Source organism: Paramormyrops kingsleyae, chromosome 9 (genome assembly GCF_048594095.1).
Source record: "Paramormyrops kingsleyae isolate MSU_618 chromosome 9, PKINGS_0.4, whole genome shotgun sequence".
Classification (NCBI taxonomy): domain Eukaryota; kingdom Metazoa; phylum Chordata; class Actinopteri; order Osteoglossiformes; family Mormyridae; genus Paramormyrops; species Paramormyrops kingsleyae.
The window spans coordinates 4,471,877-4,493,492 of NC_132805.1; the positions used below are offsets into that span (position 1 = coordinate 4,471,877).

Genomic DNA, 21,616 nt, shown 5'->3' on the forward strand with positions numbered 1-21,616 from the left:
ATGTGCTTCAGCATTGTAATGTTAATCTTCTCTAGAATTTGATTATTCTTCTAGTTACTAAGTATGGGTAAATTCAGTAGGTGGCTTTTTTTAAATCAGTTTGTCTGTATTAGATCTAGCATGATTTTTACACGATCAAGTGTACAATGCATAATTGGTATTATTAGCTGTGGAATTGGTCGCTACTTAAACAAGCCTCCATAGTCAATTATTACTGAATTATTCAAATGAGAAAAGTAGCACTGGTTAATGTGATTTCAGAATATCACTTTGCAGGTAGATCATGTTCAGAGTCCAGTCCCATGGTTGCTTCCTCATAGACGTCTGCCGTGTATCGAAGGCTATGCTGCTTCCTCTCTCTCCGCAGGCATGCCTTACGGTGGCCTTGTCAGTAGGGATGTTCCTCACACTGTCTGATGCTTGATAAACCACCTGTGCAACATGAGATGCAAGAATCGCTGCGTCATTAGCACAAGTGCGGATCAGAGAGCAGTGTCAGGCCGCAGCTCTGGAGACATTGGGGTTATGGGTCTTGCTCACGGGTCCAGTAGTGATGCAGTCACTCAGCCAGCCATGGGAGTTGAACTCACAACCTTTGCATAGATTCCTAACCCGCAGAGCTGCACACTGAGGGATGTTTTTCAGCCCCGTCATAGTGCAGTCCCACTGGATGCATGGCTCTGTGGGCCGACGCCCAGCTTTTTGTGACATTTGTGAATATTTTATCAAGAGCAACATTGATGTCAGGTTTGTTGTGACTGGAAAAATGCGGGTGAGTTTTATGGAAAACCCAGGGCAAAAGAAAAGCTTATTCAGTCAGAACGGGAATGTGAGTCATTCAGCCTTGGTGACATCATCGCAAACCCAGGATCTGCTGTGCTGTGATATGAGGTAGCAATGGAAAATTCACTATTTTCTGTGGTGTTGTATTAATGACTTTCTTCAGTATTGGCAATATTGACAATAGAGGATTGGTACTTTGTAATCCATGATCCAATATGATTTTGATTAATACTGTAAATTGTAATATATTCTTATGACATTAGATATATTTCATTGCTATATTTTGTTATATATCAACTTTTCTTGCTTCTTGTTTTTTCTTACCTGTTTATTGGAAAAAAAAATGTAAACTACAGTCCATTAGTTTTATATTATATTATTTATGCCATATTATTACATTTTATTATATATCAGCTCACCTTCCTTGTTCCTTTTTGTCATTTTTTGGAAGATAATTTTTAAGCTGCTACCCAATCAAGTATAGAGATTATTAAGAAAATAAAATAAATTCCGTTTTACTGTGATGAAAGTATGGTTTGGTTGGTTACCAAGCAAGGTCCAGCCTATGGGTCCCCTGATTCGCCGCTGTATGTCTGTGTTCGCCAGCTCGACAATGCCCGCCAATCGGCCGACCGGAACGGCCAACTGGTAGCAGCAGCGCACGAGGAGCTCCAGCAGACCCGCGTGCGGCTGGAGTCCCTGTCCTCCCAGCTCAGTCAGCTGCAGAAGCAGGTGAGCCGCGCCGTGAGGAAACGGCGCCCCCTGCTGGTGGGCACCACAAACACCGTCAGACTTTTCATAGAAGATGGCCTCTTATCATTTGACCGCCGATTGCTTGCTGCCATTAAAAATTAACGTTGTTCCTCAGAAAGTGAGTTTTCTCCGGTGTGCTGACAGTCCGTCAGGCAAATCGCCTGGAAAGCTGGCGATGACGGATCCAGCAAAATCACGCTGACAGAGAATCAGTTATGTCACCCTGTGGAAGCACTGGGATTCAGAGGGAGCTGACATGCGCGGTTGTCTGCCACGATCACCAGAGAGTGCGATACCCGTAGGGAGTGAGTGAGTGAGTGCTGAGATAGATGAGAAGCTAGTGCCCTCTCCCGGTGCCAGTTGGCGGCGCGGGATGCCAGGGTGCGGGAGCTGGAGGAGACCCTGTCCAGGGAGAAGGACACCATGAGGCGCCTCCTGACCGACAAGGAGAGGGAGATGGCGGAGATGAGGCAGCGCATGCAGCAGCAGCTGGACGAGTACCAGGAGCTGCTGGACATCAAGCTGGCCCTGGACATGGAGATCTGCGCCTACAGGAAGCTGCTGGAGGGCGAGGAGGAGAGGTCAGCTCAGGGGTCGAGGGTCGATGGCTGCTTATTATGTCAGAGAGCATCTTTATACTGTTCTATAATCTTCGGTAGTCAAAGAAAATGATCCTCATGTACTTTTAGTGTGACACCCTCTCATATACACTTGCAAAATGTGAGCTTAAAGCACGTAAAACTTTGTATAGAGGCATTTCTATACTTACACATCCATCATCTAATTATGCAGATATAAGAAAATTAACCTTTTCAGCCATTTTTCAGCCATTATGGGGCTACATTTTAATATTCTTTTTTATTAGGTTGATGATCTTTCTCATAATTAAAGTTCCTTTTGCCCTCTCTGTTCCTTTCCTCTCAGGTTGCGCCTGTCCCCCAGCCCACCCCCCGCTCGATCAGCTACGTCCCGCACCTCGGGGTCTGCCACTCACTCCCGCGTTGTCCAGTCCAGCAGCCAGAGCTCCTCTGCAAAGAAGCGCCGTATGAACGACACAGATAGTGAGACCTCCAGCATGGTAGGGGGCGCTGTGGCACGCACCCGTATCTCACAACAGGCCTCTGCCAGCGGCCGTGTGACCGTCGATGAGGTTGACCTTGATGGGAAGTTTGTGCGGCTCGGCAACAAGTCTGATCAGGTGAGGAGAGGAAGGATAATGTGCAAATAATGAGCTATATTCCCTTTTAGTAAAAATATATGTTTTTGTTACTTTGATAATACCTGAAAACTGAAATATTTTTATCCAATATTTATTGTAGTACAATATTAGCATTAAGCTGTATGTCCAACATGTTCTAGTATTATACAATTATATTATTGCCGGCTGTTTTTCTCATTGTTAGCATATTACATGTAATATTTCAATACAATGTCTGTAATTTATATAGGACCAGCCCATGGGCCACTGGCAGGTGAAGAGGCAGGTTGGCTCACAGACCCCGATTGTGTACAAGTTTCCCCCAAAATTCATCCTGAAGGCCGGCCAGTCCGTCACGGTATGTGCTGATGTGCTTTCACTATAGTATCCGATCACTGGGCACATCTCAAAGTATAAATTATTCATTCTTTATATGTCAGGTTTACTTGTGAAACTAGAGTCTCTGTGTATTTTATACATGTACAGAAGCTACAACTGTTCACCCTTTTCAGTTTGACTGGAAGTTTTATTGGAGTTTTAGGAGCAAAAATGTAGACTGGCAGGGAGCAAAAACCTGGACTGTTTGTGGGTCCCCAAGGATCAAGTTGGGAAAAACTGGTCTAGATCAGTGTTGTGACAGCAGTGAGATGAAGCCTTGCAGAAGTCAGTGAAGAGGTGAAGTTACCTTCTTTGCTGACTTCCCTTCTTTTGGTTGCCCAGATTTGGGCCTCAGGAGCAGGTGGCACGCATAGTCCTCCTTCTGACCTGGTGTGGAAGACCCAGAGCTCGTGGGGAACTGGAGACCAATTTAAAACCACTCTGATCAACACCAGTGGGGAGGTTGGTACAGCTGGATTAAATATAAACTTTCTTCCTGCATTCAGCTGTTAAAGTCTCTTATTTTTCCTGATCTGACCAGGAGATGGCAGCGAGGAAGGTCACACGCACACTATTCCATGACGTAGATGACGATGATGATATGGTATGTGCTCCAAGAAGCTGGAAATGTCCTTCAACAGTATATACATTTAATCAGGGGGTAATTCTAGGATTTGACCCTTGGGGGGAGGTTCAGCACTCAAGAGATATGGGATAATATCACTAAATGGGTTTAGAATAATAATTTTTCAGGAGGGTAGAGACAAAAAATAGGGCGCTTAAGCTCCCCTAAATATGATCTAGAATAATCTATGCATTTAACCATAAACTGTTGATGAAGGCGATTGATCATAGTATCAATGCTGCGATTAGTGTTGCTTTTTTTGTAACCAAAGGATTCATGTTGCAGCATTTTGCTGAATCTTTTCCTCTTTAACATACTTTTGCACGTATAAAAAAGCTCCCGAAATCTGGGAAACCTATTTCCCCAAGTCACGTAGTGTTTGTGTGTCTCCCCCTACAGGCAGCACACAGCACCTGCACCGACGGCGAGTACAACCTGCGCAGTCGCACCGTGGTCTGCGGCTCCTGCGGCCAGCCGTCTGAGAAGGCTTCCGGCAGCTCGGTGACGGCCTGCTCCTTCCGTAGCAGCGGCAGCAGCGGAGGGGGGCTCCCGGAGAGCTTTATCTCCCACTCCTATGTGGTGGGCAGCAACATGCCCCGGCAGGTGAGGGCAGGCCATCTGACGGCTTCTCGGTAAGGAGGATAAGCCTTCATCCGGCATGGGAACGTCCACCTCCCAGGCCCCCTCCATCCTCCCTATTGGCTGAGAGGCCCCACCCTGGGCCTTTTCAGGACAGCCAGGTGTGCCCAGTACCACGGGCATGAAGTGGCACAAAATGCCACCCGGCTTCTCTAGCGAACAGAACATGAACTCTAGAACCCGGCCAAACTCGTTAGCTGTGATACGTGATTTATATACGAATTACAGTTGCAGTTTGCTGACTGCCCGAAGCCTGCACATCGCTACCCCCTGACCTGCCCACTTCCCATTCTGTCTGCCCACAGGTCGGTCCCAGGGCTGAGAGCTGCGCTGTCATGTAACACCAAAGACATCCCTGCTACGTTGGTGACAACAGGAAAACAGCCATTTTCTATCCATCAAAGATGTTTTTCTATTTCTTTTATATATGTTAGGAGAACTGATCTTATTTTTTCATATATATATATAACCTGCAGGTATTTTTATATATGGTTAGCATAGACTTGCTTTTGAATGATATTAAGCGGTGGTATTTTATCTCAGAAAAATGATTTTTTTACCCAGTTAAATTTTTGAAGCATTTACCAAGAGACAGCAGCGTAGCTCAATTTTCTGGAACCTCTGGCAAATGGTAGATTTAACAGATTGGAGAGAAAGGGTCCCCTCAGTAGATTATGAGTCTCGACGGCACATTTTGGGGACCTGCCAGTGGTTCCATGCCCCTCCCATGACCCTGCCAAGAGGACGCAGATCAGAGAGCGCCGTCGTACAGAAGTTCGATCCGTACCTGGGTTTCCTGATGAATGTGTTGGCTGTCACGATGTAACACGCACAGCAGTGTTTATGCATTAATGAGTTATGCCCTCCTACTCACCCTCTGCACTCGGAGTTGGAGAGTTCCTCTACGGTGTTTTATGTAAGACAGGAGGTGTAAGTTTTCATTGCACAGAGTGAAATGTGCTTTTCCATTGCCTTCCACATTCTTGGGTTGAACCTCTGGCCTTTAGACTTCCTTGAAGTTTATGGGTGCCTTCATCATAAGTTTTTTGCCAATCGACTTCTGCATCACAAAAGAATGCCGCAAGGTATACCTTAGCTGTTTGGAAGTATATTTATGAATACAAATTTATATTTGTAGAAAGTGACCTGGATTGATTTTTTTAAAAAAAAAACAGGGAATGTTTGCATCTATTCTGTTTCCATTGTTAGTATATAAAACTTGTTCAGATTATTTCATGAAAGACTGAGGCAGGCCTACATGTTTTAAAACGCACTATCAACTATGTAATGAAGATAAATTTTGTGACATTTGCACACACGTACCTTTATAGAGGTAAATAAATGGGAAGTATTATTTTTGTGTGCTGAAACTGGCAGCTTAAATGTTTTTGAATTTATTTTTCATTTCACTTTAGAAAAACCATCATAGTTTTGCGAGAATTTTTTTTAGTCCTTGTCTCCTTATTGAGTAAGATTGACTGTATATTTATTTCCATGTGCTCTATACAAAAAGCACCATTGATAAAACTATGTGAAAATGGATGTCTTACATGTTTCGTTTTGTTGGAGTTAATGGACAAGCTCTGTATTTGCAGATTCAATAAGAACAACTAACAAAAATTAGGACTTTTGGAAATATTCACTGTTTAAATGCCCCTTTGTTCTAGTGAAAAAATCAGACTTTATTAACACCCACATGGAATGAATACCCTTTTTTCTTTTGTGATTGTTCAGACTGAAGCTAAATACTATGTCTTACGGTTTTGTTGCTTTTTGTAGTGTGAATTAATTTACCAGTCTAGACTTTGCTGTCTGCACTGGTCACCTGTTAGCTTAGTCTGCTTGCAAAACACGGCTGTGGCTCCTGGCTTGCTTTGATGTATACGAAGGCAGGAAAATGTAGGGTTAGGGTTGGCCGACAGGCTGCAGTATTGTATGTTACCCCTTTCGTTTAGTTTTATACAGTTGTATTTTTTAGTTATAAAGCATTATCTGACATATGCCGGTGGCTCTTGAAAAAGTGTGGGGTTCCCCATACAACCAGACAAGAAATGTTTGATTTATCGCTTCGATTTCAGTGGCTGTGCTGTTGCCTCACACCTCCAGGGCTTAACCCCCTGAATCCCACCTGGTTGAATCCCACCTGGTTGTCTGGGGTTTGCCCCATATCATGCGGGCGTCTTCCCACAATTCAGAAGACGTCCAATTAGGGTAACTGGTGTCTTTAAAATGTCTAAACCTTATGATGTTTTTTGGGGGTGTATGTGCCCTGCGATGGACTGGCATCCTGCCCAGGGTGTACCCGGCCTAATGCCCTGCGATGGACTGGCATCCTGCCCAGGGTGTACCCGGCCTGATGCCCTGCGATGGACTGGCATCCTGCCCAGGGTGTACCCGGCCTAATGCCCTGCGATGGACTGGCATCCTGCCCAGGGTGTACCCGGCCTGATGCCCTGCGATGGACTGGCATCCTGTCCAGGGTGTCCCCAGCCTTATGTGCTGTGTTACGTGGGACAGGCTCCCGGTGATGCAGCCCACGATAAGCATTTAGAGGATGGATTGTATTTCAGATGATGTTCAAAAAGAGGTGATGTTTTTTCCTGTCAAAGATGTTGCTATTTTAAAGTTATTTCAACTAGTGATAAAACTGCTTGGCTACTTTTAGTCAGTGTTTTTTACTCCACTAATTAGCTTTAACACTAATAGGCTTGAAAAGATGTTAGAATGATTAAACAGAAAAACGACTCTGCACTCCATGCCTTACTTTTTTATTGTTATTTATCAAAAACGCCCGCCTCTTCTGGAAATCCATTGTCATTGTCTGACATACTGCTCACTTCGCATACTGCATTTTGCCTACTACATCGTAAATAAGTATGCAATTTCAGACAAACCCAATGTCAGCCATTGTCTGTGGAATCTGTTTTGTTGTTCGTTACAATAGTAACTAGAAGGAAAATACCCCCATATTTTCTACAGTATTTAAAAAAGAACAACTGTATATGCATTTTTAAAGCTGTAGTGATATTTATGGCTGAAAATCATTGTACTTCTATTTTCAAGTTTTATCTGCTTTGCAGGTTTGCATGGTGATATGAAACACTACCAATCATTAAAACCAAAGAAATGTATAACCAAAAAAAGACTGATATTTTTTCTATTTAAAGGTAAACACTATGTCTTTTCTACTATAGGACACAATGCTCAGAATAAAGGTCGCCCCCAAAATGGAAAACTGTGCTTTTTTCTTATAAACTTTATGTAACTACAAAGGTCTTTCCCTTTCATACATATTTTCCTCATCATTTATAATGTTCATTTCATTCCAAATAAATCAATAGTTATTATAAAGCTGGTTAATTTTTTTGAGTCTATGAATAAATCCACTGTACATTACATAGAAGGCTAGTTACATTCAAAATAAGTAACACTGGTACAATCAAATTTTCTCTTTCCCAAAACTAAAACAATGAACCCACTAGAAATATAGCACAGCTGCCTCTGGGAATACTACAGACTGTCTATAAAGGAAATTTGCCAGGTTTTACTGAAAAATGTTGTATTTTCCAAGAACCATAGATACCCAGTTATACAAAATCATAGCTATAGCGTAGTACCTCTGAAGAGTCCACCAAAAGCAAGAGGTCGCTGAACATTATTAATGTAACATAAGTATAATTTCTGCTTGGACATTTTAATTCTGACCTGAAAATCATATTTTTGGCATCATGAAAATATGCATTTGCAAATTTGCTATCCAATCCCAAGAATAAAATCTTGCAGTTTTGCATTCCACAGTGTTGTGCAAAAGAGCTGAAATATACCGCAAACACTCCCGGGAACCCCTGTCAGCATGCAATGCCAAGTCAATCCAGCATGTGGCAGCATTTCCAAGTTTAAGGCTTCTAAAGAAAAAAAACAGGTGGTCAGTGGGGTAGTTTCCGTAGTGTGGGGGAGGGCGGTCGGCGAACTGGGGGGAGATCATAGTGCCCTGGGATGTGGCTGTTGACTGGGAGGTCATAGTGATGCTGGGACTCTGGGACACTGTAGGGGGAGCACTGGTCTGAGAGACGGGAGAAAAAGACAGGGCAGCATTCAGGCAGGAGCAGATTTTGTCAGTTTGAATTATTAACGGGAGCCCATTGTACATGGAACACAATTTTTAGGCATTATGTGACTCATCGAAATTCATTTTGACATCCATGCTTCAACTCAACTGATAGACTGATAGGAGTTAACGATCACTATTGCTTTCAACGTGATGGTAAATGTCCTTATATTTACAGTGCGGAGCTCACACACCCCAATTCACTAGGCAGCTAATAACTTTTTCCCTCTCTGAACGTTGCATATTTGATTTGCTTTTATGGGAAAGTGCGGAGCACCTAAGCGGACGGAAAAATATAACAAGTCCGTCTGTGAGATCTCACAATACTTTTGCGTCACTATTAACAACTGCACTGTGTTCGTGTGAAGTGCAAAGGGTAGAATTATATGGAGTTATGAGTATAAAACTCAATGTCAAACACTGCCAATAAAGTGTGCTTTAAGCATTGGGGGGGGGGGGCAATGCTCACAATTTAATCAGATTATGTATTTTTCTACATATTCATTAATAATTGCATTGCGACTCAATCATTCATCATCAGTGACTGTGAGACAGTTATTGAACATGAAGTGTAACTGATGTAAACACGTCAATATTAATAAAAATTCACCTGTAGAATATGGAACGCTAAGGGTTGTTGTTGCTTAATTTGATGAAAGATATTACAGACAGAAAACTAAATATACAGCTAACTTCACGGCAGTGTCATAGTTAAGGTTTAAACTCAAACCTGCTTTCTGGAACAACTCCCTGGTATTCTCGCTTGGAGATGTATTTAGGAACATGCGGATCGATACTGAAATGTTCCAGGAACTGGAATATAAAACTTCAACAGCGCGGTAAAGTCAGCTTCATATTCAGTGTACTGGCTGTAATATATTTTTAAGTAACAGCAAGTAACAGCCTTCGGTTTTTCAGATTACTTTACAAGTAAATATGAATTAATATTTCATTGTTTTTAGACCACTTAAAATTAATAAATTGTTTTACATGGCCGCCCGCCTCAATTTTTTGATGCCGCCTCGATTTTTTTTATTTTTCAAAAAATCCATTTTTTTCACCTCAAAAACTGTCAGAGATCGTCAATACGCACGCGCGCCATCTACCGTTAGTTTAACAACTAACGGTGGTCGTTTGAAATCATCTTCTTGTGTTTCTCTCAAAACGGCCACCGTGGGTGAAAAATCTTGAATGTCAGCCTCGGATTTTTCAATTTGACGCTTCTCGGACAATGGTTTTTATCGTTTGTCAGATTGTGTGTGGGCCCACGGTATTAAAATCTTGGCAGGGCATCAATATACCGAGTAATATTACCCTTCGCGAGCTGTTTGAGAACTTTTCTAGTTTTAGTATATCTCTGTTGCCGTTCGTCTTTTCGCAAAAAATATAAAATACAAAATCCCCTACTCACCAATATTTTAGAAGTTTGAGTCATGTAAAACAATTTATTAATTTTAAGTGTGTGCACTTCACGTTCAATAGCTGTCTCGCTTGCAGTCACTGGCACTGAAATGGACACAGTGAAATTGTTATACAGTATGCATTGTCTCCCATAGTTTAAAGCTTAAAGCACACTTTACTGGGCATGTTTGTGCTATTCAGTCAATTACCGTAATTATATCGTACTTTTAACAGAGGCAGTGCAGTTATTAATAGTAACAGAAAAAATATTGCGAGTTCTAGTTATTCTTTTCTCGTCCCATGTCCCCCTGGGGGCTCTGTAAGCAAAGAAATGTCAGAAGTGCTTCTGCTTTGACTTTCTCTGTATTACAATTCAGCCACCCCCACCCCAAAAAAAACCCCATAAAGATACAATTAAATTCGAGGAAAAAAACGTGCAAGAATGCTAACATTTTTCATGGCAGGATGGATCGTAGCTTATTGTATCGCCCCATCAGGCTGGCCAGAAGGTGCCGGATATTACTGTCTCCAAACTGTTGCAATCCTCATGCTGTATTTGCTCACATTTTACATCTGTTTCCTCAAACAGCCCTTTGACCGCCAAAGACCGCTGCGTACCTCTGTGCAGTTCCTGAGTCACTGTGCAGGGCTTCTCACTGCAGATGGGCGACTTCATCTCCACGTAGCTGCTCTCCACCGGGCGGAACGGGGACGCGGGCAGGTCCTTGATGGTGGCATATGGGTTCTCGCTGTTCAGAGACGTGCTGCTCACAGCCACAGATGAGTTTTTCGACAACTCTGTTTGGACAACAAATAGAGCAGCATTATATTAGCCAATCACAGCAAGGCTATGGAAGGCGATTAAGCTATGGAAATGTTCAAAGAAGGCACTGCGAGAACGTTCCCTGTTAGCTGGAATTTTACCGTTTTACTTTTAATGTTTTACTGCATTGTCCCGTATTGAAAAATACCAGACCAGACTGAAAAACTATTTAATTCAGACTGCACAACCAACACCTCACCCTAACTAACTTTTTTTTTTAAATTTTATTGTCGGGGGAAAGATTTATTGTTGGGTATAGGGGGGGGGGTGTTGAAATACGAGAACATAATGAGAGAACAATGTTTAAAACACATGGTGTACCTGGTCCTGTGAAAGAATTTCCTTTGCTGTTATATGACCATGCACAGCAATTGTCAGCCCTAATGACTCCCAAGATGGCTGCCCATAGCAAGAGGAAATGCAGACCGAAGGCACCCTTTAGCTTTCTCCAAACATTAGGCCATCGGGTTTTTCTAATAAATAGTGAAAGATGGCAAACCAGAACGTTATTATTAGCTCCGCCTTAAATTCCAGCTCTGTGAAGCTCATTATATGCAGTTTTTGCTGAGAGAGGTCAGCTGAGGTGCTGAGTGGCTCCTGGAAACCTTCGTGTTGTTTTGTGGTGTTTAGCAGCTATCCCCAGACCTCCAGACTAACTTTTTCCACTAGTAGCACTGGTTCTCCTTACTGGAAATATTAAGAGCACCAGCGCAAAATTACATCTGCATGCAACGCAACATGTGCATCTTATTTATTTTAACTGTATTACTAGTAACAAAAAAACAACAAACAAATGTATTTTTGTATAGCGCATTATCACAACGTTACATTGTCTCAAAGCTCTTTACAGCACCCCCACCCAGGTAATAAACATACATTTTATAGAAATAACAATGTAATGTTTTACTTTAAAGGAAAAAGTGTGAAGTAGTGCTTTAAGAGAAAAACATTGTAAACTACCTGTTCAATTAGAAGCTCTACCTCAAATACAAGTAGTTATTGGGCTACGTAAGAAATCCTGCTTCGGCCCCTGGTTACTCTCCTTTATTTTCAGGAGTCTGATTGACAGAGCTATAGAGCAATAAAAGTTGAGACCCTCCTTCCTAGTTCTGGGTAAACAGCGCCATGTTTGTAGTCCCCTAGCAGCTTCTCTGAGGCCAAAATGTCAGCATGAGCTGAATAGTTGCAGAACAGGACTCCTCTGACAAAAACACTTATATCTCGCAAATGGAATATCATTGAAAGAAAATTTATTTCAGAAAGACTACAGAATCCAACGATCCCTGATTGGGCGGGTCCTACGTATCCCCAGGTAACCAGCCCTGCGTAACTAAATTGTTAAACAAGTTAATTAGAATTTAAGCTCTCTAGGTATGTTTTAAGTGGTTCTGAGCCCAAAACCAAGCTGAAGCTAAATTCATATTATAAAAGTTAGAGGTTAGTCGTTATCGTTAGCATATCGTTAACGTTTTGGTTAGCTGTGCCCACCACTGCCATTTCGCATATATAGTTTGCTATATAATTCCTCATTAAGTATCAATAAATCACTGTAGGAAAACTTTAAAGGTTAATCTATACAGCAGATTGTGTATACCTTTGTTGTATAATTTGCCAAAGCTGTGACTGCGGTCAATCCCAGTAGCTCCTGATAATGGAAACAGTACAACAATATGATAGCCACCATTAGCACACAAGTAATACATCATTAAACATTTAGTTAACACTAATGACCAAACGGAGCACAGGTTGATGGTGAATTTCTGCAAGTGTCACATGAATCTTACTCTTGTAAAACAAAGGGATGATATTCACTAATTGTATATAATACCACAAGAAGGGATGCATAAATGCATAAGAACAAAAAAATAATAATTCATTTACAAAAATGCAGGTCTCCTGTTTAAGTCTCATATTCTCAATCTGATACTCGTATGTCAACAACACAATACAGTACAAGCCTTTGTGGGAGATTAGCCAGGATGAAATCTTTATGCTGCAAGTCATATGCTGCAGAGAGTCAACTGGATGACCTTGGAGATATTTGAAAGCATAATCTGTACCAATTAGTCTATCTGTTCTGGGTGACCACACACAAATACACCACATGATGACAACCCGTCAGTGCAAAAATCCCTGTTCTGGGTGACCACACACAGATACACCACATGATGACAACCCGTCAGTGCAAAAATCCCTGTTCTGGGTGACCACACACAGATACACCACATGATGACAACCCATCAGTGCAAAAATCCCTTATACAAGCTGACAAGAACAGTGGGGAGAATATTTGTCTATAGACCAGAATGAGTCATCATCACTGACAAATTCCAGGAAATTTGTTTGCACTGAGAGGTAGAGATCTTGTTTTTTGAAATCAAATGGCGCTTTTCCACTGGCACCAAGAACCAAGCTGTGCCCAAGCTGAACCAAGAAGAGATGGTTTCCATTGAAAATTATGCGAGCTGTACCTGATGCGTAACCGGACTGAAATGGCCCTGCTTCCTAGCAAGGCCAAAAGCATGACTAAACTGAGCTGGTTGTGCTACCATCATCAGACTGGTTGAAATGCATGGAGATACCAATGATCTATGGTCATATGCATGGATTACCTGAAGGAAAAAGGGCATATTCTATATATTATTCATTATTAGTAGTACTGCGATATATTGATGCATTCCCGATAACTTGGAACATGAAAATTTCCATCCTCCTACTAAGTACTAACAGCTGAACAGAATGGATTCATAAGGCAAATTTATGCAAGCTAATGCTAATTCTGCTAAAACACAGTGATTCTCACAGACATGCTACTGGAAATCAGCACATAATCATGATGTACACCATGTAAACAGTAAATATGCATCTTTTTGGCTTTACATTATTGTCGCTCTCGAAACCCAGCAACGCCTTTACGGAGCCGACCCTTCTGCAATGGAAAATCAAAGCGAGCTGGAACAGCGCAGTAACTAGTCTCCGCGGTACAGGTCGGGTGCGGCCTGGTTCCTGTACGTCAGTGGAAACGCGCCAAAAGTGAGCTGTTCTTTCAAATCTGGAGCTGCTCCACTAGCCTTTAAAGTGAATGTCCTCAAGGGAAAGATGAAAGACACAATCGGTCAGGAAATGCCTGCTCATTCTCACAGCTGTTATTGAATGGACCACAGCTTCACCTTACCCCTGTCTTTAAAGCAAGTCAAGTATTAACAGGTTCACACAACACCTCTTTGAAGGACATGATTTGGTTTATTGACTGAATGTGACGGAACCCACCCTTTTCACTGTGGACAGGGTCCTGGGGGTGTTTCCAGTCGGCAGGCAGTGTGGAGTTGCATTCCACCCCAAACAGCCCCAGCCGCTCCCTCTCCATGTTCTTCACATTGCAGAACACTCGATTATTGGTGTTCTGCTTTGGAGACATACTGGCCAATCAGATACACCTGCTCAGATACACCACCTGGTTGTGGTACTGTTCAGATTTGATCAGTCATCAACATGATCCCTCAGGCACCCCGCTGTGCAACTGCTGTTGTCTAAGCAAAACTAACTCCTGTACATCCATCGGATTTCACCACAAATATGTATCGTAAGGTAATTCGACCAGATGACACCTAAGGTGGCCCTTCTTAACATCTCCAATTTGGCTTCTGTTAGAAGTGCTATAATTAAGTTTACCACTTCAGAGTCCTGCCATGAGTGTAATCAAATTTCGCTTCAACTGATGCATAACATACCTGACCATGTCACATTGCCACATCTGTGATAAAATGTTTCAAGTAGTAATGAGAGAAACAAACTGTGGATCTTACAGGTGGTGGAATTATCACTGAAAATCACAGCCTTAGCTGCCGCCTCATTGGCTAGAATTGGCTTAACTCAGGTGCTGAATGACAATACAAATTAAGTCCCACCTACCACAGGTATAAACCCCTCTTTTTCCCATCACTAGTTGTACAGTACTTGTGAGCTGCTAGTTTCTTGAATCTTAGGAATGATCTGCATGTAAACACTGAGATGAATGTATAAACTATTATAGCTCTTTCAAACACAAAACAGATGTCACCCCCAGCTCCATTCTTTCATGCAGTTAAAAAAAGATCATGAGCCTTGCAGACACATGTGGGCTCAGTGATGACAGTGAGAGCGGGAGACACCTGCCTTGATGGACATGAGGGAGCGGTCCTGGTTGTTGGGGACCTGGGGCAGGGGTGGCCTGTTCTGGGACAGTGTATGGTAACTGGGGTTGGAGTAGAAGTGATGGTAGCCATGTGGGACGTCTAAGGAATAACAGGAGGAATACAGTTAGGGATCATTCCCCCCCCTGTTGTTTGTGACCGGCATTTGTGATCAGTTTCTCCGCAGCTGTTTGGGAATGCTGTTAGTGCAGGGTGCAGGGTGACCGATGAGACGATTCATCTCAGGGAGAACACTTTGAGGTAGGATGGGATTTGTAAACCACCTGTTCAATTAAAAGCCCCTAGATTTCACAAGCATTCAGTTCCTGTTGTGTCCCGATAAGTCAGTCTCCCATAATCATGCATGAATCAATAATGTTAATGTGAAACAGCTGGATGAGTCTTTCTATCAAGGAACGAACAAGTCAAACCACAAGAAGAACTGAACTATTTAGCTGAGCACAGAAGCCTTTCAGTTTTAAAGCAGTTTGTAAAACCTGAAGTAGCTCAAAGTGTCCTCCCTGACATGGATTATCTGGTCACCCTAGTTGGTGACCAGTTTCTCCCCAGCTGTTTGTGAACACCATTAGCTACCAGATTCTCTCCAGCCACTTGCGCTAACATATAGCCTGTGGCCTGTTCACCCAGCAGGAACACACCTGGCATGGTGCACTCCAGGCTGGCTGCATGGCTGGAGGAGAAGACCACGGCGGGCACGGTGCTCTGCTTGTCCTTGCGGCGGCGCCGGTAGAGCAGGAGAAGGGCGAGCAGCAAGGCGGCGAAGACCACCAGCGTGGCGATTCCGGCCACGGCACCCCACGAGTCCCGCTCCACCGGAGACATCACGCTCACTACCTGCCCTGCCGGGGGGGGCTTGCTGTTTGGGACTGACCGCCAGTCCTGTTACTTCTTGTGATTGTTTTACCAGCTTCAGAATGCACTGCTGTCAGGTGACTAAATGTGACTAAGTGTGATACCAAATCATATTCATGTAAACAACATTCAGATTAAATTTTGTGTAATCCTAGAAGACACCCATGCAGATACGGGATGAAATTCTCACTTCTGCGTGTGAGTAGGTCAACTGATGTCTCTAAATGGCCCATGGTGTGTGAGTTTGTAAGTGTCTGCCCTGTGTTGAACTGGCATCCCATTTAATGAGTCCACTGCCCTGTGTTGAACTGGCATTACATTTAATGAGTCCTCTGCCCGGTGCCTTAGGGGTCCTGGAAGAGGTTCCAGGCTCACTGTCACCTTCCACTGCATTGTCTCTCAATCCAGTTCTTGTAGACCGACAGTTGGTTCTCATTTTAGCTCCCTCCGAGCTCCCTGCCAGACAGTCCACACTTTTGCTCCCTCCTTGCTCTCAGTAGGGGAGCAAAAACGTGAACCATCTGTGGTCTCCGAGGACTTGATTGTGAAACACTGCACTACCAGATAAGCTATATTGAAGATGGATGGATGAATGGATGGATTCATTCTTACAAAAAAGAGCAGTGTTACAGTACTTACCCTCTTTGCAGTTGGCTTCCAGCCCTGAGTCACACACACACACCCCGGTGCGGTGATCGCAGCTCACGTTGGGCGGACATGAACAGGCGTGGGCACAGTTTGGACCAAACGTTCCTGGGGCGCACTCTGCAAGCAAACGAGTGCCCAGAGATGGCGTGATAAGAGATAAGATACCAAAAGTTAGCATTCTTTACTGTCACGGTACATACAGCAACAAAATTTCGTTTAGCGGCAGTCTTGCCAGTAATACAGCATAAACAATATACATAGAAATTAAAGAACGACAATATAGATAAACACAATTCAGAAAAAAGTATGAAACCAGAAATATGTATAGAAATTTAAGCGCAGTATCTGTATCACATGCCTGTGCACCAACCGAGAGAATTTGGGATCGCTTTGCAAAAGAAAAAAAAACTCAGGAGACAAAGTTCAGCACCTGGATACTTACTGGACTGGCAGTATGGACCCGTGTAACCTACGGGGCACAGGCATGCGCCAGTCACATGACTGCAGGACCCTTCACATAGGCAGCGCAGGCTACAGCCCGAGCCGTAAGTCCCCTGGATGCAGCCTACAGATGCAGAGAAGAACCAGCCAGACTGCCTGTGACATCACAGTGTCATAGACACAAAGTAATCAGCCCCGTGAGCCTATTTCACAATGGCATGTTGTACGTGACGTTTGCTAGCAGTCTACTGAGGGTGTGGTTCACGGTCTCACTCTGTGGTACCCATGGGCATAACACTGTTTCGGTAAGACTAGGCCTGTCTCACTGTGGTCTAAACATATGAGTGTGGATGTGAGAGGGACAGTGACAGGACCCATCCTGATGGTGGCGCAATGGCACACTTCCATGCAGTGGTTTCAATAGCGCAAACCAGTGGAAACAATTTTATTTCGTTCCATGAATCTTTCCATGCAGTTAGCTAGGGGCTGATTACATTTTCATTGCGTTCATTTAACGGACTCTTTTATCCAAAGCGACTTCCAACTGAGAAGGCAGTGTGTTCTGTTCCTGTTCCTGGTGACGGCATGCTATCCTTTGTTTTGGCTACCCCTGCTGGTGGCTTGTGTAATTGTTGTCTTCTCATATTTTCCAGATTGGTTTCATCTGTGTAGATTCCTCACCTGAAGCCTGTCTGTGTTTTGTTATAAAAGGAGTTCAGCCCGGTTTGAACAGGACGGGACGCGTGAGAGCAGCTCTGACTCCAGAGGTCTTTCTTATGAGTCCTGGCTACGCTAATTTAAGTGGTTTTAGTGCTTGACTGTGTAATAATGGATAGTGCGGCAATTTTTTCTGTGTCTCCTTTATGTTGTGGTTGGCTCTTGACTGTCCCTGGGGCAATTAGGAGTCAAGGTCGCTCCAGAGGCCCAAGAGAGTGACATCACTCTGCTGACCACATCATCTGAATCAGCAAGCTTCCGATTACTAGCACGTAATTCTAACCTGCAGAGCCACACGGTATCCCATGATGCCTCACTTTAGCCATAAGCTATAAACTGACCACATGGGTGCAGGATCTGTTTTGCTTAAGGCAATTAAAGGAAATTTTTACTAAAATAGAATTTTCCCAAAGTCAACAGTGACATTCAGGTCACCAATGTCACACTTCCAGGCCTGAGCTAATGTGTGATGGAAGGGTTACCTTGGTTACACAGGGGCCCGGTGTAGCCTGGGTCGCACTGGCACCGCCCGGTGACGTGGTGGCACGGGGTGGAGGAGTGGACACACAGGGGACACGCTGCACTGCACCGTGAGCCGTAAAGACCTGCGCTGCAAGCTGGGGGGAGGCAGGAAGCCAAGGAGAGGCACAGAGGCTGGGATCTTCACTAATTAATGCCCATAAAATTGTCAAAGCAATGGATTAGCCACGATATGAAAGAAAAAGGCCACACAGTAATGCTGAAGAAATGGATTTATGACAGGAAATCCTGGGAAGAGAAAATCTTAGGAATTTCCTTGAGCAGCAATCTGCCAATAACCAGTTATTATTATTATTATTTCATAACTATTATTATAAAAGAGAAGTGACAAATTTGAGAGAGCGCAGATTCTGCACTTACTTTGACTACAGTGTGGACCCTGGTACCCGGGATTACACATGCAGCTCCCACTGTGTGGCAGACAGGTGGCGCTGTTTTGGCAGGAGCAGCTCTGGTTGCAGTGGCGCCCCCAGGATCCCGCTGGGCAGGGCTGGGCGCAGTGTTTTCCTGAAGGGGCAGGGTGAACAGTCAGCAGGGCCAGTGGGCTTAATGAGTCACAGCAAACGTCTGCAGCAGCCGTAAGGTAACCGGGCTTAGAGGAGAGGAGCTCAGAGGACCTGCCCAGCCGGGGAGACACTGGCACTGGCCGGTGGACTGGTGGCAGCCGTCGGCATGCAGGCAATCACACTGCAGCAAACACCCGGGACCGTAGGCGCCTCTCTGCGTACACGGGCACAAAGGGAGACTGACATCATCACCATGCAAAACACACCATAGGTGTGTTCAGTCTCTGAGGCAGCTTTGTATGAAGTAAAAATTATGATTAAAAATTAGCGCCAGGTTTGATTACATTTTTAATTCCTAAAAGTAATACTTCTCAGCAATGCATTACAGATGGGTATTAATTATATAGTACTGTACAATTGCATGATGAGAAAATGAAATTTAAGTGCCTAAAATGTAAATTAATGGCAAGTATCCTGCTTTGTAAGAAATAGGATTTAAAGAGAGTATGTAAGCTTTGAGAAATTTCAGTTGAGTGATATTAAGGGCTTATGATGATAGATACCGGACATGGTTGGTCACACAGCGCCCCCTGCCACCCAGCAGTGCATGTGCAAGTGCCATTTATGGGATTGCATGATGCCCCATTTGCACACTGGCACGTTCCATTGCAGTTTGGACCCCAAGTCCCGCCCGAGCACAGGATGGTACAGTCCAAGCCTTTCCATCCTAGAAAGAAAATCGTGGTCAATCCATTTGAAAACTTACGGTATTTTTGATCTGTTGACAGTAAAGTTTAAAGCTGGCTGCGACTGAAACTGCAACAGAGCAGGTGCCAGATGGGGGCGCCAAAGCGCAGGGAATGTGGGGCCTCACCCTCTCTGCAGAGGCAGGTGCCGTCGATGGGGGAGCAGGCCAGGGCGTTTGCACAGGCACAGCTGAGGGAACAGTTCGTCCCGTAGGCGCCCGAAGCACACAGACTCTCGCAGTGGTCCCCCTGCGGCACACATGGCAGACTGGCTCACTCTCTGCACACCACGTCTCAGCACGACAACAAAAGGCACAGCTTTCATCACTGAAATCCAGCATATCACTCCAGATGTTTCTCATGTGTGGTTCCCTGATGGCGGCATGACATCACATCCGGTCATCAAACTCCCTCTCCGCCTTCTAGAAACACCAACACCCATCTGTTCCAAGAATAACTAGCCTGATGTCACTCCGCGTTCACTGGATGTCCTTAATGCTGCACTGCCTGCTCATTGTAGAGTCCTATTGGGTTCTTGCTTTATTTGGAAGGTAGTGTGCAGCTCTGGCTCCAATACTGCTTACGCTTGTGCCTGGAAGCTCAGCCAAGCTGCACTTATGCTGACTTGACAGCTGTATGTTTGTATGTTTTCCTCACTCCTATGTCGCTCTGGACAAAAGCAGTGGCTAAATAAAAATGAATGTAAATGTAAAAATATCCCGGCCAAAGTCCATTGCTGAATTCCAGTTTCTCTTCCACAGAAGGGTCACGGTCATTGTCACGGTCATTGTCACGGTCATTGTCACGGTCATTGTCACGGTCATTGTCACGGCGAGAGTCACTTACAGTGTAGCCTGGCGCACACCAGCAGCGCCCGCTGACGCTGTCGCAGGTACCCCCGTTCAGGCACAGGCAGGTTTCCTGGCAACCGTGGCCGTAGTAACCGTGCGGGCACGTCTCGTTGCAGAAGAGCCCGGCCCAGCCGGGGTAGCATGTGCACTCGCCCTTCATGGGGTGACAGCTGCCAACGAGAGATGGGGGAACCACAGCTTTTGGACCAAAGGCGGCATATTCCAATCATCACCCCTTGTGTGACTGATTAGTTAGGCCCCCAGGGGTCTGAGAAAGGGGCCCCTTCGACAACCTTTGCTGTTGCCACCCAAGCTCCCTTAACTCCCCCTCGACAACTTCTACAGCCCCCAGCTGACAAAAATTCCTCTGCAGAACACCAGTAGGGGGGGCAACTGAGAGCTGAAATAGCCCAAAGGCCTCTGACCATGTCAATGCGCCTCTGCATAAATCCAGGCAATTTTAATAAATATTAAAACAGCATTTCCCAATCAGCTCCTTCCCGCAGCTGAGGGGGAGCGAAAATGTGGGCAGTCTGTGGGTCCCTGAGGAGTGGGATGGAAAACATTATAAAAGATGAGTAATGAAACAAAACCCGCTGACATCAGCCACGCCGGGGCTGCCCACCTGAGCGTGTTTCCGTGGTGACACTGGCAGCGGTGCTCGCAGTGCAGGCCGTACATCCCCTCCGCACACATCCTGTCCTGACACCGTGGACCCCGGAAGCCCGGCTCACACAGGCAGCCCCCGTCCACGTGGTAGCAGCGTGCCCCGTTGGCACAGTCGCAGGTGCCCTGGCAGCCTGGGCCGTACGTGCCCACCGGGCATTCCTCGTGGCATCTGAGGGCGGGCAAATTTCACCGTTACCCCGTGACACCACAGGCAGGGGTCACTCAGTGAGACTTTCATGCAGAACAGCCGACTTGAACTGGCTGAAATTACCTGGCGAATAATTAAAATACAGAAACATATATTAGCTGGTTATATCAAAACAGGAAGGAGTTCCTGTCCAAGAATCTGTCTGATGCCACACCCACTGCAGCCAGCAGGGGTCAGTACCTGTCTCCAGTGAAGCCGGGGGTGCATTGACAGTGTCCGCTCTCGGGGTCACAATGCCCTGTGTTGTGACACACACACTCATGGATGCAGTTGACCCCAAATCTGCCCTGGGGACAGCGCTCGGTGCACATGGGCCCCTGGGGGGTCAGAATTAGACAGAGAGAGGAAAGGAATGAGGCAGGATAGTCACTGTGGGCCCTTCAGTTCGGAGGCCCTTAGTGCTTTATGTGTCACTCAAGGTTGTAACTTTGGATTGAACATTGGGGGGGGGGGGGGGTTGAGGTCCCCACACACTGATCATAACAATATAATTTTTTTTTGGGGGGGGCGAGGGGTAGTATTGGCTGGTTCTGATTA

At 44.8% G+C, this 21,616-nt stretch overlaps 2 protein-coding genes across 7 annotated transcripts in view; one reads left to right on the plus strand and one right to left on the minus strand.

Annotated features, from left to right (window-relative positions):
* The window catches only part of LOC111838402 (lamin-A), a 57,359-nt gene extending 51,826 nt beyond the window's left edge, over nt 1-5,533 (plus strand). Inside the window, exons 9-16 of the mRNA XM_023801343.2 lie at nt 1,390-1,515; nt 1,897-2,117; nt 2,461-2,734; nt 2,985-3,092; nt 3,455-3,574; nt 3,654-3,716; nt 4,137-4,340; nt 4,682-5,533. Coding sequence (XP_023657111.2) covers nt 1,390-1,515; nt 1,897-2,117; nt 2,461-2,734; nt 2,985-3,092; nt 3,455-3,574; nt 3,654-3,716; nt 4,137-4,340; nt 4,682-4,717 — 1,152 coding nt within the window. The 3' untranslated portion in view covers nt 4,718-5,533. The remainder of the gene's footprint in view (nt 1-1,389; nt 1,516-1,896; nt 2,118-2,460; nt 2,735-2,984; nt 3,093-3,454; nt 3,575-3,653; nt 3,717-4,136; nt 4,341-4,681) is intronic.
* A 1,595-nt stretch (nt 5,534-7,128) lies between these two features.
* LOC111838401 (uncharacterized) overlaps nt 7,129-21,616 on the minus strand; it is a 34,423-nt gene continuing 19,935 nt past the window's right edge. For 3 of the 6 annotated variants that reach the window (XM_072716092.1, XM_072716088.1, XM_072716093.1), the window contains exons 8-23: nt 21,260-21,396; nt 20,828-21,040; nt 20,198-20,372; nt 19,480-19,600; nt 19,169-19,332; nt 18,717-18,819; nt 18,460-18,606; nt 18,042-18,176; nt 16,844-16,966; nt 16,393-16,518; nt 15,540-15,767; nt 14,864-14,982; nt 13,979-14,114; nt 12,303-12,353; nt 10,504-10,683; nt 7,129-8,439 (exon numbers count right to left, since the gene is read on the minus strand). In XM_072716092.1, coding sequence (XP_072572193.1) covers nt 8,303-8,439; nt 10,504-10,683; nt 12,303-12,353; nt 13,979-14,114; nt 14,864-14,982; nt 15,540-15,767; nt 16,393-16,518; nt 16,844-16,966; nt 18,042-18,176; nt 18,460-18,606; nt 18,717-18,819; nt 19,169-19,332; nt 19,480-19,600; nt 20,198-20,372; nt 20,828-21,040; nt 21,260-21,396 — 2,295 coding nt within the window. In that variant the 3' untranslated portion in view covers nt 7,129-8,302. The remainder of the gene's footprint in view (nt 8,440-10,503; nt 10,684-12,302; nt 12,354-13,978; nt 14,115-14,863; nt 14,983-15,539; nt 15,768-16,392; nt 16,519-16,843; nt 16,967-18,041; nt 18,177-18,459; nt 18,607-18,716; nt 18,820-19,168; nt 19,333-19,479; nt 19,601-20,197; nt 20,373-20,827; nt 21,041-21,259; nt 21,397-21,616) is intronic. The other 3 variants (XM_072716090.1, XM_072716089.1, XM_072716091.1) reach the window with 3 other exon arrangements.